Consider the following 22,861-nt stretch of genomic DNA (forward strand, 5'->3'; position numbering starts at 1 on the left):
TCCTACTTCACCATCGTATGGTGTTTTTATAGCACAGTTAATACGATTTACTAGAATATGTACAGATGTAAAAAAAATCAGCTCTCGCAGTAAACTTATGACGCAAAAACTTCTGAAACAAGGTTTCCGATATTCTAAATTAAGGAAAACTTTCTCAAAATTTGTGAATGGTCATTATAATCACATATCAAAGTACAATAGTAGTCTTAAATCGCTCATTGCTGATAGTATTGCTCATCCCGATTTTTATGGTGATGTTTTAAAGAAAATTCGTAAAATTAAAATGTTTCCAGCAGGAGTAGGGCAGATAGACTTAATGAATTACTTGGATTGTATTTAAACCGTGGATATAAAGGCAATATTTTGAAGAGCACTTGCCTTTTGAAGATGAATACCTGAAACAAAATATTGGGTTGAATATAGCATCCTTTCATAACTAAACTTTCAGTGCTTTGATTTTTATGAAGAATTTGCTAATTCATGTTATCTTTAAAACCGTTTTTGGCGGACACGTGTTGACTGACTCCGAGTGTTTTGGCTGTGACTTAAATTTCTTCAAATATTTTACATTTTCAAATCATTTGGAAGGAGGGAATAGCATATACTAGTCGCTTTTATTCTTAATAATGTTTTTCTTTATTTGTTCCCAGTTTTAGTACAATGATGCTTTTTATTATGAAACTCTATAAATCACACAGTTTTAAACCTTTTATTTTATAAGGCAGACTGCATGTGATGTTTTTGGTTTCTAACGATGACTGCATCGTATTTTTGAAAAGTATTTGCATTAGGTGCTCTGAATTGTTTCCCTCCGTCTGCAGATAGAGTTGGGATCTCTAATCATTGAAGTACTTGGGGTTTACCTTTTCGTTTTTTATTATTATTTGTTTTATTGATAAGTTTCCTCAAGTTAATGCATACTTTGATAAGATTTATCTTTTGCGTTTTATCTTTATTAAGAATTGTTGGGATAAGAGTGAGGTTTGTGCACATAAACTGGTTTAAACCCCCAGTAAATTTACATTTTACTGACCGTTCCAAGGCGGTACCTAACAATTCTTGATAAACATACCAATTATACATATATATATATATATATATGTATATAGTATTTATGCACTGTGCTGTTTGTAGAGTTGTGTGCTGTTCTATGTTTCTTGTTTGTGAATTTGTGTTCTATGTCTTTGGCGTTTACCCATTGCCACTAAACCGGGTTTATGTTTAAACGTTTTGCTACTGAGCATGTTTCTGCAGCTTTTTGCATATATATTGTCTGTGTTGTTTTGTATTCGCCACTCGTGAAAATGTGTTTATCTATGACACTCGTGAAATAAAATACGATCTTACACTGAAATAAACAAATATCCTCTATATATTTTCTCTATATGTTGAAACTGAAGGAGATGTTGTTATGTTATGTTTAAGCTATTTATATTCATATTTTGCTGATGAAATAAAATACCAAAATACCTTGAAAATTTATGCGAGGAATAGTAACGGAATTGCTATTATTTCGGAGATTATAGTTTGTTTTCATAGAAACAACAAGCAGTGTTATTTCTTGCAAATAAGTGTAACCACTTTACCCTTGATACACGAGATTTATCTTTTGATACTATTACGTCAAACGTTTAATGATAACATCTAGCAAAGTTAATAAAAAACACAGACAAGAACTGTTTAATATCTATTTGAATTCTTCAAAATAAATCTTTTATATAAAACAGTTTGATGTTTAAATATGTTTCGATTATTCTCTTTTCAAATTTGAAGGAATGAAACATAATTAGTATAACATGAAACACAACGTATTCAAACGAGTTGTAAATCTGAGCAATAGTACAATAGTGTTTTTGACAAACGTTTGTTGTAATTTATTAACATTGATATAGACACAATGACAGATCATTATTGCAAGTACAAAGATACATGTATATAATCGTGTATTTCAAAATTACAATCCAAGCGTCTATATTGTCCTAGTTCATAAAGACGCTCCCTTCAAAATCAGGATATTCTTTAAAATTTACTAAAAAGGGAAACAAACAATATATGGTAAGCAATAAATGAAATGGGCCATACATACAAAGTACATACAAGCATCGCAACTGAAACTAAAGCAACAAAAGGGACAATATGCATTAAGCACTGAACGTAAGTTTAACCAAGTAAATCAAATTAGAACGGAACGAGCATTTATAAACCAAGCAGAAAATAAAGTAAAACAGTAAACTAATTACTATGTTTTAGTCTTAAGAAAGTAAAATGTATCTATACAAATATAAAGGTTACTCTTAACAACAGCATTCGTTTCTTTCTTTTACCAAATACATATCCTGTATAATACTTAACATATAATCATTTGAAGCGATCTACAACAATGATATTTTAATCGTTTAAAACTTTTCTGACTCCAAAAATAATTCAAGAATCAATATCTGCAGTCGCTTAATGTACATTGCATGTTCAACGTTCATACGTGAATTGCAGTCACAGTGCTAGCTATCCTTATCTAGATTCTTGCTGCATTCTGTGAGAATGAACAGTGAGCTTAAATCTTTACAATACAACACGTAAGTTAGTGCCTTGCCGTCCCAAATAGTTCAGTGGTAACATATCGAATTTGAATTAAACATTTCATTAGATTGTGTCATAATCCTCATGATTTCATATGCTTTGGAAAACTGTAAAACATCCGTTAATCTTGTTCCATGAAAACAGCAACAAGTACTATGTTTGAGCAAACTGAGGATACATTTTTAATTGGCTTTTAAATATAAAGACAAGGGCTGTCGTAGCACTATATATTTTTTGCTAGACTATATTCCAAATTAAGTTAAAAAATGAATTTAATAATGATTTAATATGTGCCTGTCAAAAGCAATAAAACGTCAAATTAAAACTTTAACAAGAAACGCCACAATGCGACGAAACCGGGTTTTCAATGATTGACAGAAGAACGTCAGCCCTCGTTGTGAGATTCAGTTTCAACTGCTTTTCATGTTTAGTAACAGTGTCCTTGACCTTGATTTAAGGGCCCCAAATGTAATGACATGAAAGTCATCCATAAACTCTTCCTACATTCCAAGTGATGTCACAATATGTCAACCTGAACTACAATTATTCAAGGTGTGACTTTGATTCCACACTCCCGCCAGCCCGCCTGAACAACGACGTACGTCATTCTATAACCACGTTTCATGAAATAAAATTATGTCTGTGAAAAGCAATAAAAAGTAAAAAAGTAAAACAAAAAGATTCAATCGAGTGCCATAATTTGTACCTATAATTAATATGGAGCGATGTAACCTTATGTGTGTTGGCTACTGTGAAGAGTAAGAAGGCCATGGAATAAAGTTTGTCGAAAACATTAACTCAAGAAGTCTCCACTTTCAATCCGGACAGGGATGATAAAATATCCTTTGTTGGCATTTGCAGATGCGACACGACACTGAGCAGTTTCTTCCTTGTGCATTCGTGTGGATATGTTTTCTTCCACTTAATCAGGAGTTGAGAAATGATCTCTCCGACGTCACCACGGCAGTTGTGTTCTATTTCTAAAATTGTATTCAGCGGAATACCAAGTTCTATCATCAAAAGTGGATACTCCCCAATGTCAATGTGGCTTGAAACGATTGCACAGTCTCTTTCGGTGATATCCTGGTCCAAGTTCACCTCTGTGGCTAACAAAATAAAATACGTATAAAAAAACAACGTTTTATAAATATTATATCAATTGCAAATTCATATATTTTCGTTGGTATATTGCGGGCTATTATATAATATAGATCACGTCTGTTTTGGAATTTTGGATTTTTAAATCTTAAGCTATTTCAAGATTTTAAGTAAACGGTTTGCATGAAACAATTACGAGTAGTTTACCAAAAGTTTTCAACGAAGGCTCCTCTAAAGCAGAAGAGGTTACATCGTCCCTCTCGTAGTCTTTAGAAACTGTCAAATAACCAACCAAATCATTAACAGTTGTCTGCCTATCTCGTACTGCCATCCACTTTTTGAAAATATGCAACCTTCGAACGCTATGATTCGAATAGTTCGCTTCCACTTCTCTTGCAATTTGGTCACAGCCTTCCATTTGCAATCGCATCGCCAGTTCCTTCGATCTGTCTTTGGACAATTTATTCGCAAGTCTTGCAAGGTGTTTTTCATTCACTGGATTTTGCGCTGGCATCTGCAACGATATTTCTTATATCATGTAGCAAGTTGTGTACAAGTCGTTAAAACCATAGTTTATGTAACCAAAATCAATTAATGCTTTAATCGTGCAATTAAAGTGTAAGTATTAATTGGTGTGTACATTAGCCTGGCATTTCCTGCACATGTAATGCCTACATTGGGTTGGTTTATCGGCACAAAACAGTATGGTAAAAAGCCGGTAAGTCCATGAGGCGTTACACTTACCTTGCCGAAGGTCTTTATCAGTTTTTTGAAGCACTCCTTTGTTTTTACGAAGTGCCACGAAGTGTTAGGTGGTACACATTTTGCTCTGCCACTTTCGCGCAGCTTATTTATATCGATATAAAGTCCCTTGTGTTGCGGGCACTCAACCCCAACATAAAAGTTGATACCATTCTGTCGATAAATCAGGAGCGTGTCCTTTACAGCCTTTGTTATGCCGTCCACAAGTGTTGTAATATCTGCATTTCCTTTCTGCATATCTTCCTCTTCTTCACAGTCGATTGCGACATATATTCCAGAGCCTTCCCAAAACAGCTCAACGATTCCCGTTTCAAGTTCCAGCATTGTGTACAGGTTGTATAACTGTATATCATTTCCCTTTTTGAAGATTTCAATACCTGGCATTCCAGTTATCAACGAAACTATGAAAAGGTGGTAAAAGCCATGAGGAACATTGCTTTTCTTGAATTTGATCTCCAAGTTTACAACGCGTTCACTTCGATAGGCGCGACTGCCAATACGTGTTGTCTCATGCGCAGGAAGAAGGCTTGGAATTATGTACATGACTTGATTTTGGGGTCTGTCATAACGCATCATTATTTTAAGATTTTCCAACATTGCTACCAATGCATTTCCGCTACTTGGATTTTTTGACAAAAGTTCGGTCATTTTTTTGTCGATGAACTCTTTTGAGACAATCCCTTGGTGACTTTCCGCATCGAGATTTGATACAGATTGTTTCCCATGCATCGCTCGAAGAAGAGAATTTAGCAAATTTGCCAGCGCAGAAGGTTCGAGGATTATCAGTTCAGTCCCACTTTTTACTGGGAAGTATAAAACTTGACCACGACAGTGCAAATGCTCAAGAAAGAGCTTGAGATTTTTATCGTCCTGCATTGGTCTGTCCATTGTCTTGTCTAACTCTTTTAATTCTTGAAAAGTTATGACCATTGCACCTGTCATTTTTTTATTGTACAGCTCATTCTCAAGATCAATCCATTGGGCATCAACTTCTTCGTCCGCAATTCCAAGACCAAGCTCAAGTACCGTGTTTCGGAGCTGTTTCAAATCTTCGGGGTCGTCATCCTGGGATCCATCATGTTTAATTTCGATTGTGTTGTTTATTTTCATCCATTCTATTGTCTCAAACCCCATAGCATCACGAGCTTGTCTGAACCGTTCTTCTATTATTTTTTCGTCAGTCACTTTATCGGCATGTGTTCCCACTAAAATAAGTGGTGCTCTTCCACCTTGAACATCTTTAGTATACGCTTTTATCGAAGATGCCCAAAATTGCAAAGACTCTGAAAGTTAAAAAACCATTGTGTCTGCATATTGTATATTTTTTATGAGATTTAAAAACAACAAAAGTATCTGATTTAGTAAGGGAAATATTACAAACACATATTTTCCTACAAGTCTCGTTAAAATGACCCAACTGATATCACGAGATTATGAGTAACACCGGCGACACCTTAAAATATGTTGCATGCACTACAATAATTGGTAACATGACAAACATTCCAAAATTGGAAAAGAATATTTTGAATTCCACTGAATATTCTATTTACCTTTGACAGTGCATTTCCCTTGAATTCCTGTTCGAAAGCAAAGACTATCCTTCAAATTTTCATTAAGGTCCTTGCTCAGGTCAAACACAACTATGTACACTGCTCTTGGTGCCAAGAACGCTTGGTGTGTTGAATAGTATGTCGATTGCCCGGCAAAGTCCCAATAAGATATATACATTTGATTTTCAAGATCGCTGTTTCTCTCTCTCTTTACCTGTTGCCAAAACACGTCTCGAGTACTTGCTTTTGCCGTGACTTGATATAATGTTGGGGTCTCATTCTCCGATGTAAGAGTCAACCCCTCTATCACTTCATCTGAACCTAGATCAGGTTGCTCTTCCTGCAATGCGCTGCTGTCTCTGTCGTCATTGGTAGTCAGACTTGCCATAGCTTCAGCCATTCTATACACGTTTAGTTGCTGAACATAACCTGAGGCATAATTTTGTTTAAATTATTACAAGTGACTCCAAAAATAATTCAAGAATCAATATCTGCAGTCGCTTAATGTACATTGTATGTTCAACGTTCATACGTGAATTGCAGTCACAGTGCTAGCTATCCTTATCTAGATTCTTGCTGCATTCTGTGAGAATGAACAGTGAGCTTAAATCTTTACAATACAACACGTAAGTTAGTGCCTTGCCGTCCCAAATAGTTCAGTGGTAACATATCGAATTTGAATTAAACATTTCATTAGATTGTGTCATAATCCTCATGATTTCATATGCTTTGGAAAACTGTAAAACATCCGTTAATCTTGTTCCATGAAAACAGCAACAAGTACTATGTTTGAGCAAACTGAGGATACATTTTTAATTGGCTTTTAAATATAAAGACAAGGGCTGTCGTAGCACTATATATTTTTTGCTAGACTATATTCCAAATTAAGTTAAAAAATGAATTTAATAATGATTTAATATGTGCCTGTCAAAAGCAATAAAACGTCAAATTAAAACTTTAACAAGAAACGCCACAATGCGACGAAACCGGGTTTTCAATGATTGACAGAAGAACTTCAGCCCTCGTTGTGAGATTCAGTTTCAACTGCTTTTCATGTTTAGTAACAGTGTCCTTGACCTTGATTTAAGGGCCCCAAATGTAATGACATGAAAGTCATCCATAAACTCTTCCTACATTCCAAGTGATGTCACAATATGTCAACCTGAACTACAATTATTCAAGGTGTGACTTTGATTCCACACTCCCGCCAGCCCGCCTGAACAACGACGTACGTCATTCTATAACCACGTTTCATGAAATAAAATTATGTCTGTGAAAAGCAATAAAAAGTAAAAAAGTAAAACAAAAAGATTCAATCGAGTGCCATAATTTGTACCTATAATTAATATGGAGCGATGTAACCTTATGTGTGTTGGCTACTGTGAAGAGTAAGAAGGCCATGGAATAAACAGTATTTGAGATCTGAGTTAATACCCTAAGTTGCCCAAGAAACTATAACCAAAATTTTTAAATCAATTAAGGACCATCAGTTTTATTCAGGATGATATGGAGATGAGTAACTTTATTGTGTGATGGCCGTGAACATATATTTGGAGTATTTAGTCAATAAAAAAGGTATAGAAGAAATTAGTGAAAATCCCAACTTGCCCAAAAACCTTATCCGGACACAATGTGCCCTATAACTTTAACCTCATTTCCTAAGTCAAACAGGGGACATTTGTATTTAGGACAAAATGGTGTGATGTAAACTAATTGCAAGATGGTAGTCAATAATTGTGTGAAGTATCAAGTCAATTTAATGAAGAGTATATATTTGTTCAGTCCTTACTTGCTCTCAAGTTTTAATCTGAAACAATGTGCTCTAACCTTTTCACCTTAGTTCCTTAGTCAATCAAAGGTCATACTTTGTATTAATAATAATATTGAGTTGTGGCACCTCATTGGTGTGATGGTCCTTAACAACTGCGTGAATTTTTAAGTGAATTAAATGAAGAGTATTAGAGTTAAAAGTGAAAATGCCAACTTGCCCTAAAACTTTTACCGGCCGCTGATGAAGATGCAACAAAAATGATACCAAAAAACCAGCAAGTGAGCTCTCAAATATAACCACTGAGATATCTATCCAAAAGTGTAAGTATTATTTCGTACAATCATATAGATGACACACCAAACATTGTTATTGCATTGACCAAGTCATTATGCACCTGTGCCAGTTAATTAAAATCGGACGCTAATCATAATGAATTAAATGTACACATACACGATCATATCCCACAAAGAACAAACAACGAGACAAACGACGTCTCTCGGGAATAAATAAAAGCTTGACCACTTGATACTATTAAAACAAAGAAAGTAGAACAAAAATACATCAAAAGCTGTACATACCACTTTCTTTCGTTTCCCATTTCTTTTTCTCGTCATCCAGTGGTTGTAAACATCGACATGTAATCTCCTCTATACCTAACGCTTCTGTTGGCATGGTTTTTTCCGGAAGTGTCGATTTCTTTCTCTGCAATCGTTGAACAAGAGTTGTTTTTCCAACCCCTTGATTTCCAACGACATTAACTCTTACATGGTTGGCACGTGCTTTTCCTTTTTCCAAGGTCTTGGCAAACAGAGTTCTATCTTCGTTTGTAATTTCAGGTAGCTCTGATCTAGAGTCCACTAAAATACAACTTTTATGTTAGTTGAAACACAGTTTTATCTCATTGGTAGTAGTTCTCATATGATACACATTTCAAACTCGTATAATCATATCATCGTTGTTATGAAAAAAACATAAATTAATGAATAAAAAATCGTCAATCTGGCCATTATTTTATAATATGAAACATATACATGAAGTACTTAAATAATAAACCCTGTATTAAACATCACCATTGTCTATTAAAATGGAAGAAGAGCACAATAAGATGAGATAAAACAACAATACATACACATGACAGTAAACCAGAATGTTGCCTATATTTGAAATTTACGCGGTTATTAAAGTAGTCATAAAATTGCAGTAAATATTTAAAGGTGCACTCTTACACCAAAATAATATGTACCTCAAATAAAACAATTGTTTTAATTAACTGAAAATGATGAATTAATACCGAAAACAATGGTTCTTATGAAGGATGCCGTGTTTAATTTGAAAGTAAGGTGCAGAAAAAACGGAGTTTCTACCTTATGAGTTGATAGTTGATCACTGTAAATCTTTTAGCACTCATCAGTCATTTTATATATATATATATATATATATATATATATATATATATATATATATATATATATATATATATATATATATATATATATGTGCATTTTTAGCTATTAAATACACGGTTATAATCTTTTTATCAGTAATTAATATTTTCCATAAATGAATTATTTAGTAAGTTGTTAACGGTTTATTACACAAATTTATGTTTGTTATACATGTGTATGCAATGATTTCAAATTAAGAGTGTCACTTTAATTCAGGGATAGCCTATACAATTATATAATTTAGTCAATTTTGTAGAATGAATGTAGATTCTTGTTCAAAATGCAAACCAAATTGTAAAGAAAAACCGCAAACAAATGAAATGTTGGTCGGTATATTTGATATAAAACAAGTCAACATACGGTTTACTTTCTTGTGCACACCATCCGAAATCTTTTGCGATAAAGACATTGGTTGATCGTCATCATCAGGTTTCGACACTTGGCGCATTAGGCCTTCATCAGTTGCCCCCTTTCCCGAAATTGCATCGGTTCCGTGTTTTATAACGACACCACTTTCTTGTACAAGAGGTTCTACTTCTTGTTCCTGGGTCGACTCAAAAAAACGCTTAATAAAACTTAAAATCTTCTTGCCTACCTCGAGTTTCTCATCGGGTGTCATTTCAAAGTTAAGGCACATGCCATATTGTTCGGCCGTAAGCTTGCTTGTGTCTTTAGTATATCTATCCTTGCATACTGACAACTCAATAACAATGACATTCAAAGGCTTAACAGATGTCTTAGCGTTTTCCTCTGTACTTTCTGTCGACGCGGATGTATAATAGCTGGTCTTTTTGCATGGAGATGTTTCTTGATCTTGGAACGAATGCTCTGGATCGAATTGGTCTTCTACATCCACGTCAATAAGATCAAGTCGTTGTTTAGTGGCTGAGAGTTGATCTCTGATCAAGTCAATTGACTTTTTGTCGTCTACATCTAAAAAAACATTTAAATAAAAAATCGTTCATAGGTTACTTTGATAATCAACGTCTCTTGGAGCAGCAGTAGTAAAAGCAAGTGTAGTCATTTAACAAAAAGCAAGAGAGGAATATTTAAATATTGAATAAAGCAGTATTGTCAGCAGAATTTATCATCATTATTTATTATTACTATTATTATCATTATTAGTATTATAATAATAATAATAATAAAAATAATAATAATAATAATAATAATAATAATAATAATAATAATAATTATTATTATTATTATTATTAGTAGTAGTAGTAGTAGTAGTAGTAGTAGTAGTATTGTTATTTTTATAATTAAAATTATTATTATTATTATTATTATTATTATTATTATTATTATTATTATTGTTTTTATTGTTGTTATCATTATAATTTTTTATATCCTGTTGTGCATGCTATGATAATTGTTTTGATGATCATAAGCTGTATATGCTTGTATCTAAATAAATGTTCTGTTCTGTTCATTATTATTATCATAATTATTATTATTATTAGTATTAGTATTAGTATTAGTATTATTATTTAGTAGTAGTAGTAGTAGTAGTAGTAGTAGTAGCAGCAGCAGTAGCAGTAGTAGTATGGATGGTAAAATGAATAATAAATGACATGCCAAAATCTCTATGTTCTGCTGAACAGAGCTATGCCCATTTACTAATGATTTTACAGCAAAGTGAATATCTACTTACCTGTCAAGCCATAAGTACGAACGTAAATGAAAACCCTTTTCTGGAACTGTCGCAAAATTGGAAGGACATATTGCCACCCTGGTGTGTTCAAGTTTGGGGTGACGACACATGCAATGTTTTCGCCTTGAATCGTCACATTATAGAAGCGTTTTATTTCGAGTTCTGTGCGGCAGTCTAGTTCTCTGAATGCGTTTGTTTTTAGAAGTGCATTTCCAACCTCGCATTTTGCCTCAAGACTATGGCCAACAAGAACCAAATGAACTGTAAAGACATGTAAAGTTCATGATCATATATACAATGTGTCGAGGTCCATAACATAGCGGTCATTATCCCGTAATTTAATACATACATATTGAAGAGGACGATAACAGATATCAAAAGTGTCGGGTATAAATAAGTGCGTCTTTATTTGAACACTTAATCTAATATTTGTTTAAACAGTTGTCGAATATTTGATCGATTCAGACTTGAAATGAGAGAACCGTGAGGACAGATTGTTGAACAAGTTAGGTAAATAACAAATAAAATAATAGCGGGCATATACCCTGGTTTTACACGTGCATTGTAGGTACACACATTACAAGACGAATTGTTATGCAAAACGCGGCTAACTAGGTTCAAGTATGAATATATATCTTTTTATCATAATTCGAATGCGTTAAAGTTGGTGTAAGTGTGAATATATATGTTTTTATCATAATTCGAATGTGTCTTAGTAGGTTCAAGTGTGAATATATATCTTTTTATCATAATTCGAATGCGTTAAAGTTGGTGTAAGTGTGAATATATATGTTTTTATCATAATTCGAATGCGGCTAAGTAGGTTCAAGTGTGAATATATATCTTTTTATCATAATTCAAATGTGTCTTAGTAGGTTCAAGTGTGAATATATATCTTTTTATCATAATTCGAATGTGTCTTAGTAGGTTCAAGTGTGAATATATATCTTTTTATCATAATTCGAATGTGTCTTAGTAGGTTCAAGTGTGAATATATATCTTTTTATCATAATTCGAATGTGTCTTAGTAGGTTCAAGTGTGAATATATATCTTTTTATCATAATTCGAATGTGTCTTAGTAGGTTCAAGTGTGAATATATATCTTTTTATCATAATTCGAATGTGTCTTAGTAGGTTCAAGTGTGAATATATATCTTTTTATCATAATTCGAATGTGTCTTAGTAGGTTCAAGTGTGAATATATATCTTTTTATCATAATTCGAATGCGGCTAAGTAGGTTCAAGTGTGAATATATATATCTTTTTATCATAATTCGAATGCGTATAAGTAGGTTCAAGTGTTAATATATATATATATATATATATATATATATATATTTATCATAATTCGAATGCGGCAAGGGAGTTTCAAGTGTGAATATATATCTTTTTATCATAATTCGAATGCGTATAAGTAGGTTCAAGTGTGAATATATATATATATATATATATATATATATATATATTTATCATAATTCGAATGCGGCAAGGGAGTTTCAAGTGTGAATATATATCTTTTTATCATAATTCGACTGCGGCAAAGTCGGTTCAAGTGTGAATATAAATATCTTTTTAGCATAATTCGAATGAGGGTAAACATAACTTTAAACGTTCTTATAAGTGATGGAAAAAGCAGGAGTGACGTAAATTGAAAACTACTTGTTAAATCGAAAGCGCCTTGTTGTAATAAACATGTAAACAATTAAATAAAACACGTATCCCCCACCTCCCGAATGGCAGGCAGCCAATAAGTTATTTCGCATTAAATGTCTGCTAGGAGATATGCGGAAAATGCTCCATACTTTAAAGGTCGATATCTAGGTGCGTGATCGCCTTCTTTGAGTTCAGAAATGTCTGCCTATTCCAGTAATCTGAGCATCCTGATAAGCCCGAGCCTTGTACTATTTGTTTGTTATTGTTAAAACTTACGACAGTTATGTGCATGAATATAGAACGATTTTCAAGAACTGTGTCGTCTCTCGGCGACTGAAATAACCACTGCGTCTGAGAAGCGACCGACCAGTCTAAATGAAAAGGCCATGAATAAGTTTGTTATTTTTCAATCCAGCCGTCTAACTAAAATTTCTTTGTAAAAACACATTTGATTTCGGTGTTTTAACTATTTACGGACATCAAAACGATTCCTTTACATCATTTAAGAACAGTTTCCTTAAATCTAAAATGGTATCCATATACCGATATATCGATATCCTCGTTGGCTCGATTTGGATTAGAGGAACGATTCTTTATAACTGTATTTTCATATAATTTTTTATAGGATGGCTCTATTTCTCCAGGGTCGATTTTTTTTGCTACGCTCGATGTCCTTTTCGTGATTCCAGGTAAGAATTTCACACCTTGCTTTATTTGCTTGGATCGATTTCTAATAAGGCTCTATCGATTAGATTTAAAGCTACACTCTCACAGATATACCATTTTTACAACTTTTTTATTTTTTTGTCTTGGAAAGTGCAAAATTTTGCGTAAATATCAGCAATCCGATGACATATGATTGCTGACAAAAAAAAAACAGATCGTAGATTTTCATATTTCAGTTCGAAAATTAATGTTTCATGGCTTAAACCGTTACTAACGGTTTAAGAAAAATGCATAAAACATCAGTTTTTTAGCTTAAATATAAAAATCTGCGATCTAGAGTTTTGTCAGCAGTGTGGTATAACTGGTTTTCATGGATTTTAGCAAAAAATTGCTTGTTCCAAGACAAAACTAAAAAAAAGTTGTCAAAACCTTCAATCTGTGAGAGTGCAGCTTTAAACACACATTGCATATATAATTCTCAGTAGTGCTATTATCTGTCAATTGTAAAACGGGCTTTATTCAAGTATATGTGCTATCTATGTTTGGTGCTGTTATATTGTATGTGCAGTGTTTACATGCATGTGTATATTTTTCGTATAGATTTATTCATTATTTCATTAGCAAAATAATGTTAGATAAATTCGTTAACAAATTCGAATAATAATTAATGGTCCCGGTTGCAAATACTTGAAAGTTAAGTGTTGGAGATTTCTTTAACTTTAAAAGTCATAACATCATGATGTGTATTGCTTAAATCTACACTGAACTTTTGTGACCAGTTTCACCTCTGCTGAAATCCACAATGTACATGTGTGTGTGTGTGTGTGTGTGTGTGTGTGTGTGTGTGTGTGTGCGCGTGCGTGCGTGAGTGCGTGCATGCGTGTGAGCGTGCGCGCGCGCGTGTGTGTGTGTGTGTGTGCGTGTTTGCGTGCGTGTGTGTGTGGTTGCGTGCATGCGTGGGTGCGTGCGTGCGTGTGCGTGTGCGTGTGCGTGTGTGTGTGTGTGTGTGCGTGTGAATGTTTGTGTGTGCGTGCGTGCGTGGGTGCTTGCGTGCGTGTGAGCGTGCGTGTGTGTGCGTGTGTGTGCGTGTCAATTTTTACTTCTGCTAAATTCAATCATGTACATTTGTGTCAAGTCTCACTACAGTGAAATTCTATTTTTTTTAATTAGTTTCAAGAATTAAACGATGTGCATTTGTCTCATGTTTTACAAGTACTAAATTCGACATTGTACATTTGTGCCTAGGTTTACTTCTTCTAAATTCAACAATGTATATTTGTGTCAGGTTTGAGTTCTGCTTTATTTCACAAAACGAATTTGTGTTAAGATTTACATATTCTCCAATGATGTTTTATTCTGTGAAGTTCTACTTCTGCTAATTTCCATGATGTCCGTTTGTGTCAAGTTCTAGTTCTGCTAATTTCCATGATGTCCATTTATGTCAAGTTCTACTTCTACTAATTTCAACTATGCACAGTTGTGTCAAGATTTCCTACGTAGTATGTCGTATGAAGTGTTACTTCAGCTTTATTACGCCATGTTCATTTTATGAGTCAAATGTAACTTATATACACTATGTGCCTTTGTATAATCTTTTTCTCCCTGTCGAATAGTAATAATACTAGAATGATAACAACATAGACCATCCCAGTAGTCAAAAGTTAAGATAATCAGCTGAACAAGATACACATAATGTAAAAACTATACAGACATACCGCATACAAAACAACACAGGCATACCACAAACAAAACAACACAGGCATACCACAAACAAAACAACACAGACATACTACATACAAAACAACACAGGCATACCACAAACAAAACAACACAGGCATACCACAAACCAAACAACACAGGCATACCACAAACCAAACAACACAGACATACTACATACAAAACAACACAGGCATACTACATACAAAACAACACAGGCATACCACAAACCAAACAACACAGGCATACCACAAACCAAACAACACAGGCATACCACAAACCAAACAACACAGGCATACCATAAACCAAACAACACAGACATACTACATACAAAACAACACAGGCATACCACAAACAAAACAACACAGGCATACCACAAACAAAACAACACAGATATACTACATACAAAACAACACAGGCATACCACAAACAAAACAACACAGGCATACCACAAACAAAACAACACAGGCATACCACAAACAAAACAACACAGATATACTACATACAAAACAACACAGGCATACCACAAACAAAACAACACAGATATACTACATACAAAACAACACAGGCATACCACAAACAAAACAACACAGATATACTACAAACAAAACAACACAGATATACTACATACAAAACAACACAGACATACCACATACAAAACAACACAGATATACTACATACAAAACAACACAGGCATACCACAAACAAAACAACACAGATATACTACATACAAAACAACACAGGCATACCACAAACAAAACAACACAGATATACTACATACAAAACAACACAGGCATACCACAAACAAAACAACACAGATATACTACATACAAAACAACACAGACATACCACAAACAAAACAACACAGATATACTACATACAAAACAACACAGGCATACCACAAACAAAACAACACAGATATACTACATACAAAACAACACAGGCATACCACAAAAAAAACAACACAGATATACTACATACAAAACAACACAGGCATACCACATACAAAACAACACAGATATACTACATACAAAACAACACAGGCATACCACAAACAAAACAACACAGACATACCACATACAAACCATTACAGTCAATCGACATACAAAACAACACAGACATACGATATACAAACCAACACAGACATACGACATACAAACCAACACAGACGTACCACATACAAACCAAAACAGACATACGACATACAAACCAACACAGACATACGACATACAAACCAACACAGTCAAACGACATACAAACCAAAACAGACACACAACGAATACAAACCAACACAGACATACGACATACGAACCAACACAGTCAAACGATATACAAACCAACACAGCCATACAACGTATACAACAACACAGACATACCACATACAAACCAAAACCGACATTCGACATACAAACCAACACAGAAATACCACATACATACCAAAACCGACATTCGACATAGAAACCAACACAGGCATACCACATACAAACCAACACAGGCATACAACAAACAAACCATCACAGTCAAACGACATACGAAACAACACAGACATACGACATAAAAACCAACACAGACACACAACGAATACAAACCAACACAGACATACGATATGAAAACCTACACAGATATACAACGTATACAACAGCACAGATGTACCACATACAAACAAACATATACATACCACATACAAACCAAAACCGACATACGACATACAAACCAACACAGACACACAACGTATACAAACCAACACAGACATAAGACATACAAAACAACACAGACATACAACGTATACAAACGAAAACAGACATACCACAAACAAAACAACACAGGCAAACTACATACAAACCAACACAGGCATACCACAAACAAACCAACACAGACATACCACAAACAAACAAACACAGACATACGACATACAAACCAAAACAGACATACGACATACGAACAAACACAGGCATACCATAAACAAACCAGCACAGACACACGACAAACAAACCAACACAAACATACGACATGCAAACTAACACAGACATACGACATACAAACCAGCAAAAATATACGACATACAAACCAACACAGACATACGACATTCAAAACAACACAGTCATACGACCTAAAACCAACACAGACATACCACATAGAAAACACCACAAACATACCAAATAGAACACAACACAGACATGCGACCTACAAAACAACACAGACATACCACATACAAATGACCACACAAAAAAACAACACACACGCAAGCACACAAGCAAGCACACACGCACACACACAAAACAGCCAACACATGCTACATACAAAACGACTCATGCATATCACATACAAAACACCACACACAAACCACATCCAAAATAATACAGACATACCTCATACAAAACAATACACACATACCACATACAAAACACCACACACATTACACATCTAAAATAATACAGACATACCACATACAAAATAATACAGACATACCACATCCAAAACAATACAGACATACCACATCCAAAATACAACATACATACCACATCCAAAATAAAACAGACATACCACATACAAAATAATACAGACATACCACATCCAAAATAAAACAGACATACCACATACAAAATAATACAGACATACCACATACAAAATAATACAGACATACCACATCCAAAATAAAACAGACATACCATATGCAAAATAAAACAGACATACCACATCCAAAATAATACAGACATACCACATACAAAATAATACAGACATACCATATGCAAAATAAAACAGACTAACCACATCCAAAATAAAACAGATATACCACATACAAAATAATACAGACATACCACATCCAAAATAAAACAGACAAACCACATACAAAACAATACAGACATACCACATACAAAATAAAACAGACATACCACATCCAAAATAAAACAGATATACCACATACAAAATAATGCAGACATACCACATCCAAAATAAAACAGACATACCACATAGAAAAAAATACAGACATACCACATACAAAATAAAACAGACATACCACATACAAAATAATACAGACATACCACACCCAAAATAAAACAGACATACCACATACAAAACAAAATATACATACCACATCCAAAACAGTACAGACATTCCACATACAAAATAATACAGACATACCACATACAAAATAAAACAGACATATCACATACAAAATAATACAAACATAACACATCCAAAATAAAACAGACATACCACATACAAAACAATACAGACATACAACATACAAAATAATGCAGACATACCACATCCAAAACAATACAAACATACCACATCCAAAACAATACAGACATACCACATCCAAAATAATACAGACATACCACATCCAAAACAATACAGACATACCACATCCAAAACAATACAGACATACCACATCCAAAACAATACAGACATACCATATGCAAAATAAAACAGACATACCACATCCAAAATAAAACAGATATACCACATCCAAAACAATACAGACATACCACATCCAAAATAAAACAGACATACCACATACAAAATAATACAGACATACCACATACAAAACAACACAGACATACCACATACAAAACAATACACACATACCACATTCAAAAAATTACAGACATAACACATACAAAACACCACACACATACCACATACAAAATAATACAGACATACCATATACAAAACAATACACACATACCACATACAAAACAATACACACATACCACATCCAAAATAAAACAGACATACCGCATACAAAATAATACAGACATACCACATACAAAACAATAAACACATACTACATACAAAATAATACAGACATACCACATACAAAACAATAAACACATACTACATACAAAATAATACAGACATACCACATCCAAAATAATACAGATATACTACATACAAAACAATACACACAGATCACATACAAAAAAAACAGACAAACCACATCCAAAATAATACAGACATACCGCATACAAAATAATACAGACATACAACATACAAAACAACACAGACATACGACATACGAAACACCACACAAATACCACATCCTAAATAATAAGGACATACCACATACAAAACACCACACACATACAGTATACAAAATAATACAGACTTACCACATACCAAACACCACACACATACCACATGCAAAATAATACAGACATACCACATCCAAAACAACACAGACATACCACATCCAAAACAACACAGACATACCATGTACAAAACAATACAGACATATCACATCCAAAATAAAACAGACATACCACATCCAAAATAAAACAGACATACCACATATAAAACAATACAGACATACCACATACAAAACACCACACACATACTACATACAAAACAATACAGACATACCACATACAAAACACCACACAAATACCACAGACAAAACACCACAGACATACCATGTAAAAAACAATACAGATATACCACATACAAAATAATACAGACATACCACATCCAAAATAATACAGACATACCACATACAAAACAATACAGACATACCACATACAAAACACCACACACATACCACATACAAAACAATACAGACATACCACATACAAAACACCACACACAAACCACATCCAAAAAAATACAGACATACCACATACAAAACACCACACACATACCACATACAAAAATAATACAGACATACCACATACAAAACAATACACACATACCACATACAAAACAATAAACACATACTACATACAAAATAATACAGACATATCACATCCAAAATAATACAGATATACCACATACAAAACAATACACACAGATCACATACAAAACAAAACAGAAAAACCACATCCAAAATAATACAGACATACCGTATACAAAATAATACAGACATACCACATCCAAAATAAAAAAGACAAACCACATACAAAACAATACAGACATACAACATACAAAACACCACACACATACTACATACAAACCAACACAGACATACCACATACAAAACACCACACAAATACCACATCCTAAATAATACAGACCTACCACATACAAAACACCACACACATACGACATAAAAAATAATATAGACATACCACATACAAAACACCTCACCCATACAGTATAGAAAATAATACAGACTTACCACATACAAAACACCACACACATACCACATGCAAAATAATACAGACATACCACATCCAAAACAACACAGACATACCACATCCAAAACAACACAGACATACCATGTACAAAACAATACAGACATACCACATCCAAAATAAAACAGACATACCACATCCAAAATAAAACAGACATACCACATACAAAACAATACAGACATAACACATACAAAACACCACACACATAATACATACAAAACAATATAGACATACCACATACAAAACACCACACAAATACCACATACAAAACACCACACACATACCATGTAAAAAACAATACAGATATACCACATACAAAATAATACAGACATACCACATCCAAAATAATACAGACATACCACATACAAAACAATACAGACATAACACATACAAAACACCACACACATACCACATACAAAACAATACAGACATACCACATACAAAACACCACACACATACCACATACAAAACAATACAGACATACCACATACAAAACACCACACACATACCACATACAAAACAATACAGACATACCACATACAAAACACCACACACATACCACATCCAAAATAATACAGACATACCACATACAATATAATACACACATACCACATACAAAACAACATTGACAAACGAGATACAAAACAATACACACATTCCACATATGCAACGGAATGTATCCATTAGTAAGATAAACTTACAATGCATTCTTTAAATTAAATGAGTATTTATATAAAAAACAAAAACAAAAAAACTTCTAAACTTACCTTTTTCATCCATGCTCATGGAACTATCGCGGTATCCCGTGTATTACATGGCTATTTTAGAAAGATAAACAAGAGGGCGATATTTGGAGGTTTACGATTTACTTCCTCTTCCGTTGCTATCAAAAGTAGTATTGCGCATGCTCAGACTTGAACTTCAGAGGCGCATTACACTTCAAGGGGAAACAAATCAATGTAAACTATTTTGATCTTCAGCTAGTAGTTGCCTACCTTGTTCCGTATTTTATCTGTCATAAGGAAAAACACACCGTGTGATTTAAACCCGCTGAAGCAATCGTAAATATGTCATTTATAGTCTGTATCGTTATCCAAGTATTTTATAAATTAGAAAATTAATGTGTAGGTCTAGTACTGATAGCCATATGTTGATAAATCTTGCTCTGTTTGCTAAAACCATGTAACGCTGAATGTTTATTGAGTAATTTTCCTTTTAAATTATATCATTGGAGTCTAATATTGGTTAAAGGAACTCGCTCCTGTTTTGTAAAATACATTTACATATTACGAAATAAAGTGTAGCAAAACATAAGGAGTGTTAAAACTAATGTACGAAAAGCTGGAACCCTTCAGCAAGTGATGTCTTTTTATATATCGTCTTTGAAGATCACAATTTTTATTAGTGTTATTAAATAACGGCTTTGTTTTGGCGTCATTGGTTAATTGGCATTATGAGGTGATGTTATTAATGTATTGATAACAGGTCCAACTATATTGCACTTTTATGTACTACCTAATAGCCTTGTGATTAAGGCGTCGATTTCCTAATTTCACTAGTCTGTACCGGCGTTGGTTCGCACTCCACTAAACCCAAAATACCTGTTTATACAATATATTGTACTTCTTCTGCTCATTTGAAATTAAAATGTTATAAATGAAATTATAATATTTCATTTTATCCTATATTCAGTTGTTTTGGTGATTGTTATTCATTCATAAGACTATTTTCTATGTTTAAAATAGCATAAATCGGCTCTTACTTGACAGTTTTTTTATTTAGAATGTAAGTATTACTTACACAAAATAAATGGTTATGCGACTGTGTCCCATCAAACCATTTACTTGTACAAGTACATTTCAACAACCTTCAACCATTACTAAATGCATATTATACACTTTTACAATTGAAATCATAGCGATTAAAGCGTTGACAGTATTTCGACCTGCTACGAGTTGTGAGTAAAGTCATGTAAGCCGAATGAAACGGAAAGTGTGTGAACATTCTTCAATTGCCTCAGTAATTTCAGCCCAGAGTCTTGGGCAGATTGCATATGCAAATTCATTACGCCACTGCCTTAAATATGTTCATTTTTTTCCACGAGTGACATACGTTGAGGGCAATATTAAGATAAATCAAAACATACAGGGAATATATAGTATGAGGGTGATTTGATCAAGAGGAGCTTTGTCTCATTGTAGAGAGAAAGCTTAAACATATACTTAGATAACATGTCAAATGTATTTTGTTGGATGCATTAGGTTTAGCGGTCATACCCTGAAAGTAAAATAAATACGACTCAGTCATGTTTGAAGAGTAGAGCAGATTTTACTAAAAGAATGGCTATATGCTATATCCGTGGCAGTGCATTGTTTATGAAACCAATGTTCAAGATAAGGTTTTTTACGAGTATTACTCCATATTTAAGTAATTTTTTGGGTATTCCACATATTAATGAGTATACAAGTGACTGATTCTACATGGTTTTTATTTAATTGAGTACCAGCATAAAAATCTAAAAGTATTTGCGAAGGAATTCATGAGCAAGCATATATTATCTTGAGATGTTTATGTTATTTTGTTTTATAATTACATTACTATACTCTTAAGCGCTCTGATTTTCACTCGTTACCTCGTATTCAAGCGAATCAGAATGATCGTTTGAAGTGGAGGGTTGTTGAATAACCATCTACCATGAAACAAGTCCTAAAGCTTGGGGAAAAGTTTTAATTCAATGTTAATCCACATTTGTCTTGCTCATACATTCGACCTTTCAAATGTTCATTCACTTGATGGCGGCCGGTGTGATTTGGTCATGTATTCATGCCCTGTT

At 33.7% G+C, this 22,861-nt stretch overlaps 1 protein-coding gene across 1 annotated transcript; it reads right to left on the reverse strand.

Annotated features, from left to right (window-relative positions):
- Window positions 1-1,859: 1,859 nt before the first annotated feature.
- LOC128202891 (uncharacterized) lies at window positions 1,860-20,908 on the reverse strand. The gene is made up of 8 exons (XM_052904062.1): window positions 20,796-20,908; window positions 10,858-11,118; window positions 9,564-10,136; window positions 8,337-8,615; window positions 5,988-6,416; window positions 4,420-5,720; window positions 3,883-4,189; window positions 1,860-3,683 (listed from the first exon to the last, which is right to left on the reverse strand). The coding sequence occupies exons 1-8, from the start codon at window positions 20,812-20,814 to the stop codon at window positions 3,376-3,378; spliced, it is 3,477 nt and encodes a 1,158-aa protein (XP_052760022.1). The 5' UTR covers window positions 20,815-20,908; the 3' UTR covers window positions 1,860-3,375.
- Window positions 20,909-22,861: the final 1,953 nt, after the last annotated feature.

The sequence above is a fragment of the Mya arenaria genome, chromosome 9 (assembly GCF_026914265.1).
Source record: "Mya arenaria isolate MELC-2E11 chromosome 9, ASM2691426v1".
Taxonomy (NCBI): domain Eukaryota; kingdom Metazoa; phylum Mollusca; class Bivalvia; order Myida; family Myidae; genus Mya; species Mya arenaria.

Coding starts and splice junctions, on each gene's coding strand:
- LOC128202891 (XM_052904062.1), bottom strand. Junction 8,616..9,563: donor TGTGCACAAGAAAGTAAACC/GTATGTTGACTT, acceptor GTTGTATTTTAG/TGGACTCTAGATCAGAGCTA. Junction 3,684..3,882: donor GCCTTCGTTGAAAACTTTTG/GTAAACTACTCG, acceptor TTATTTTGTTAG/CCACAGAGGTGAACTTGGAC.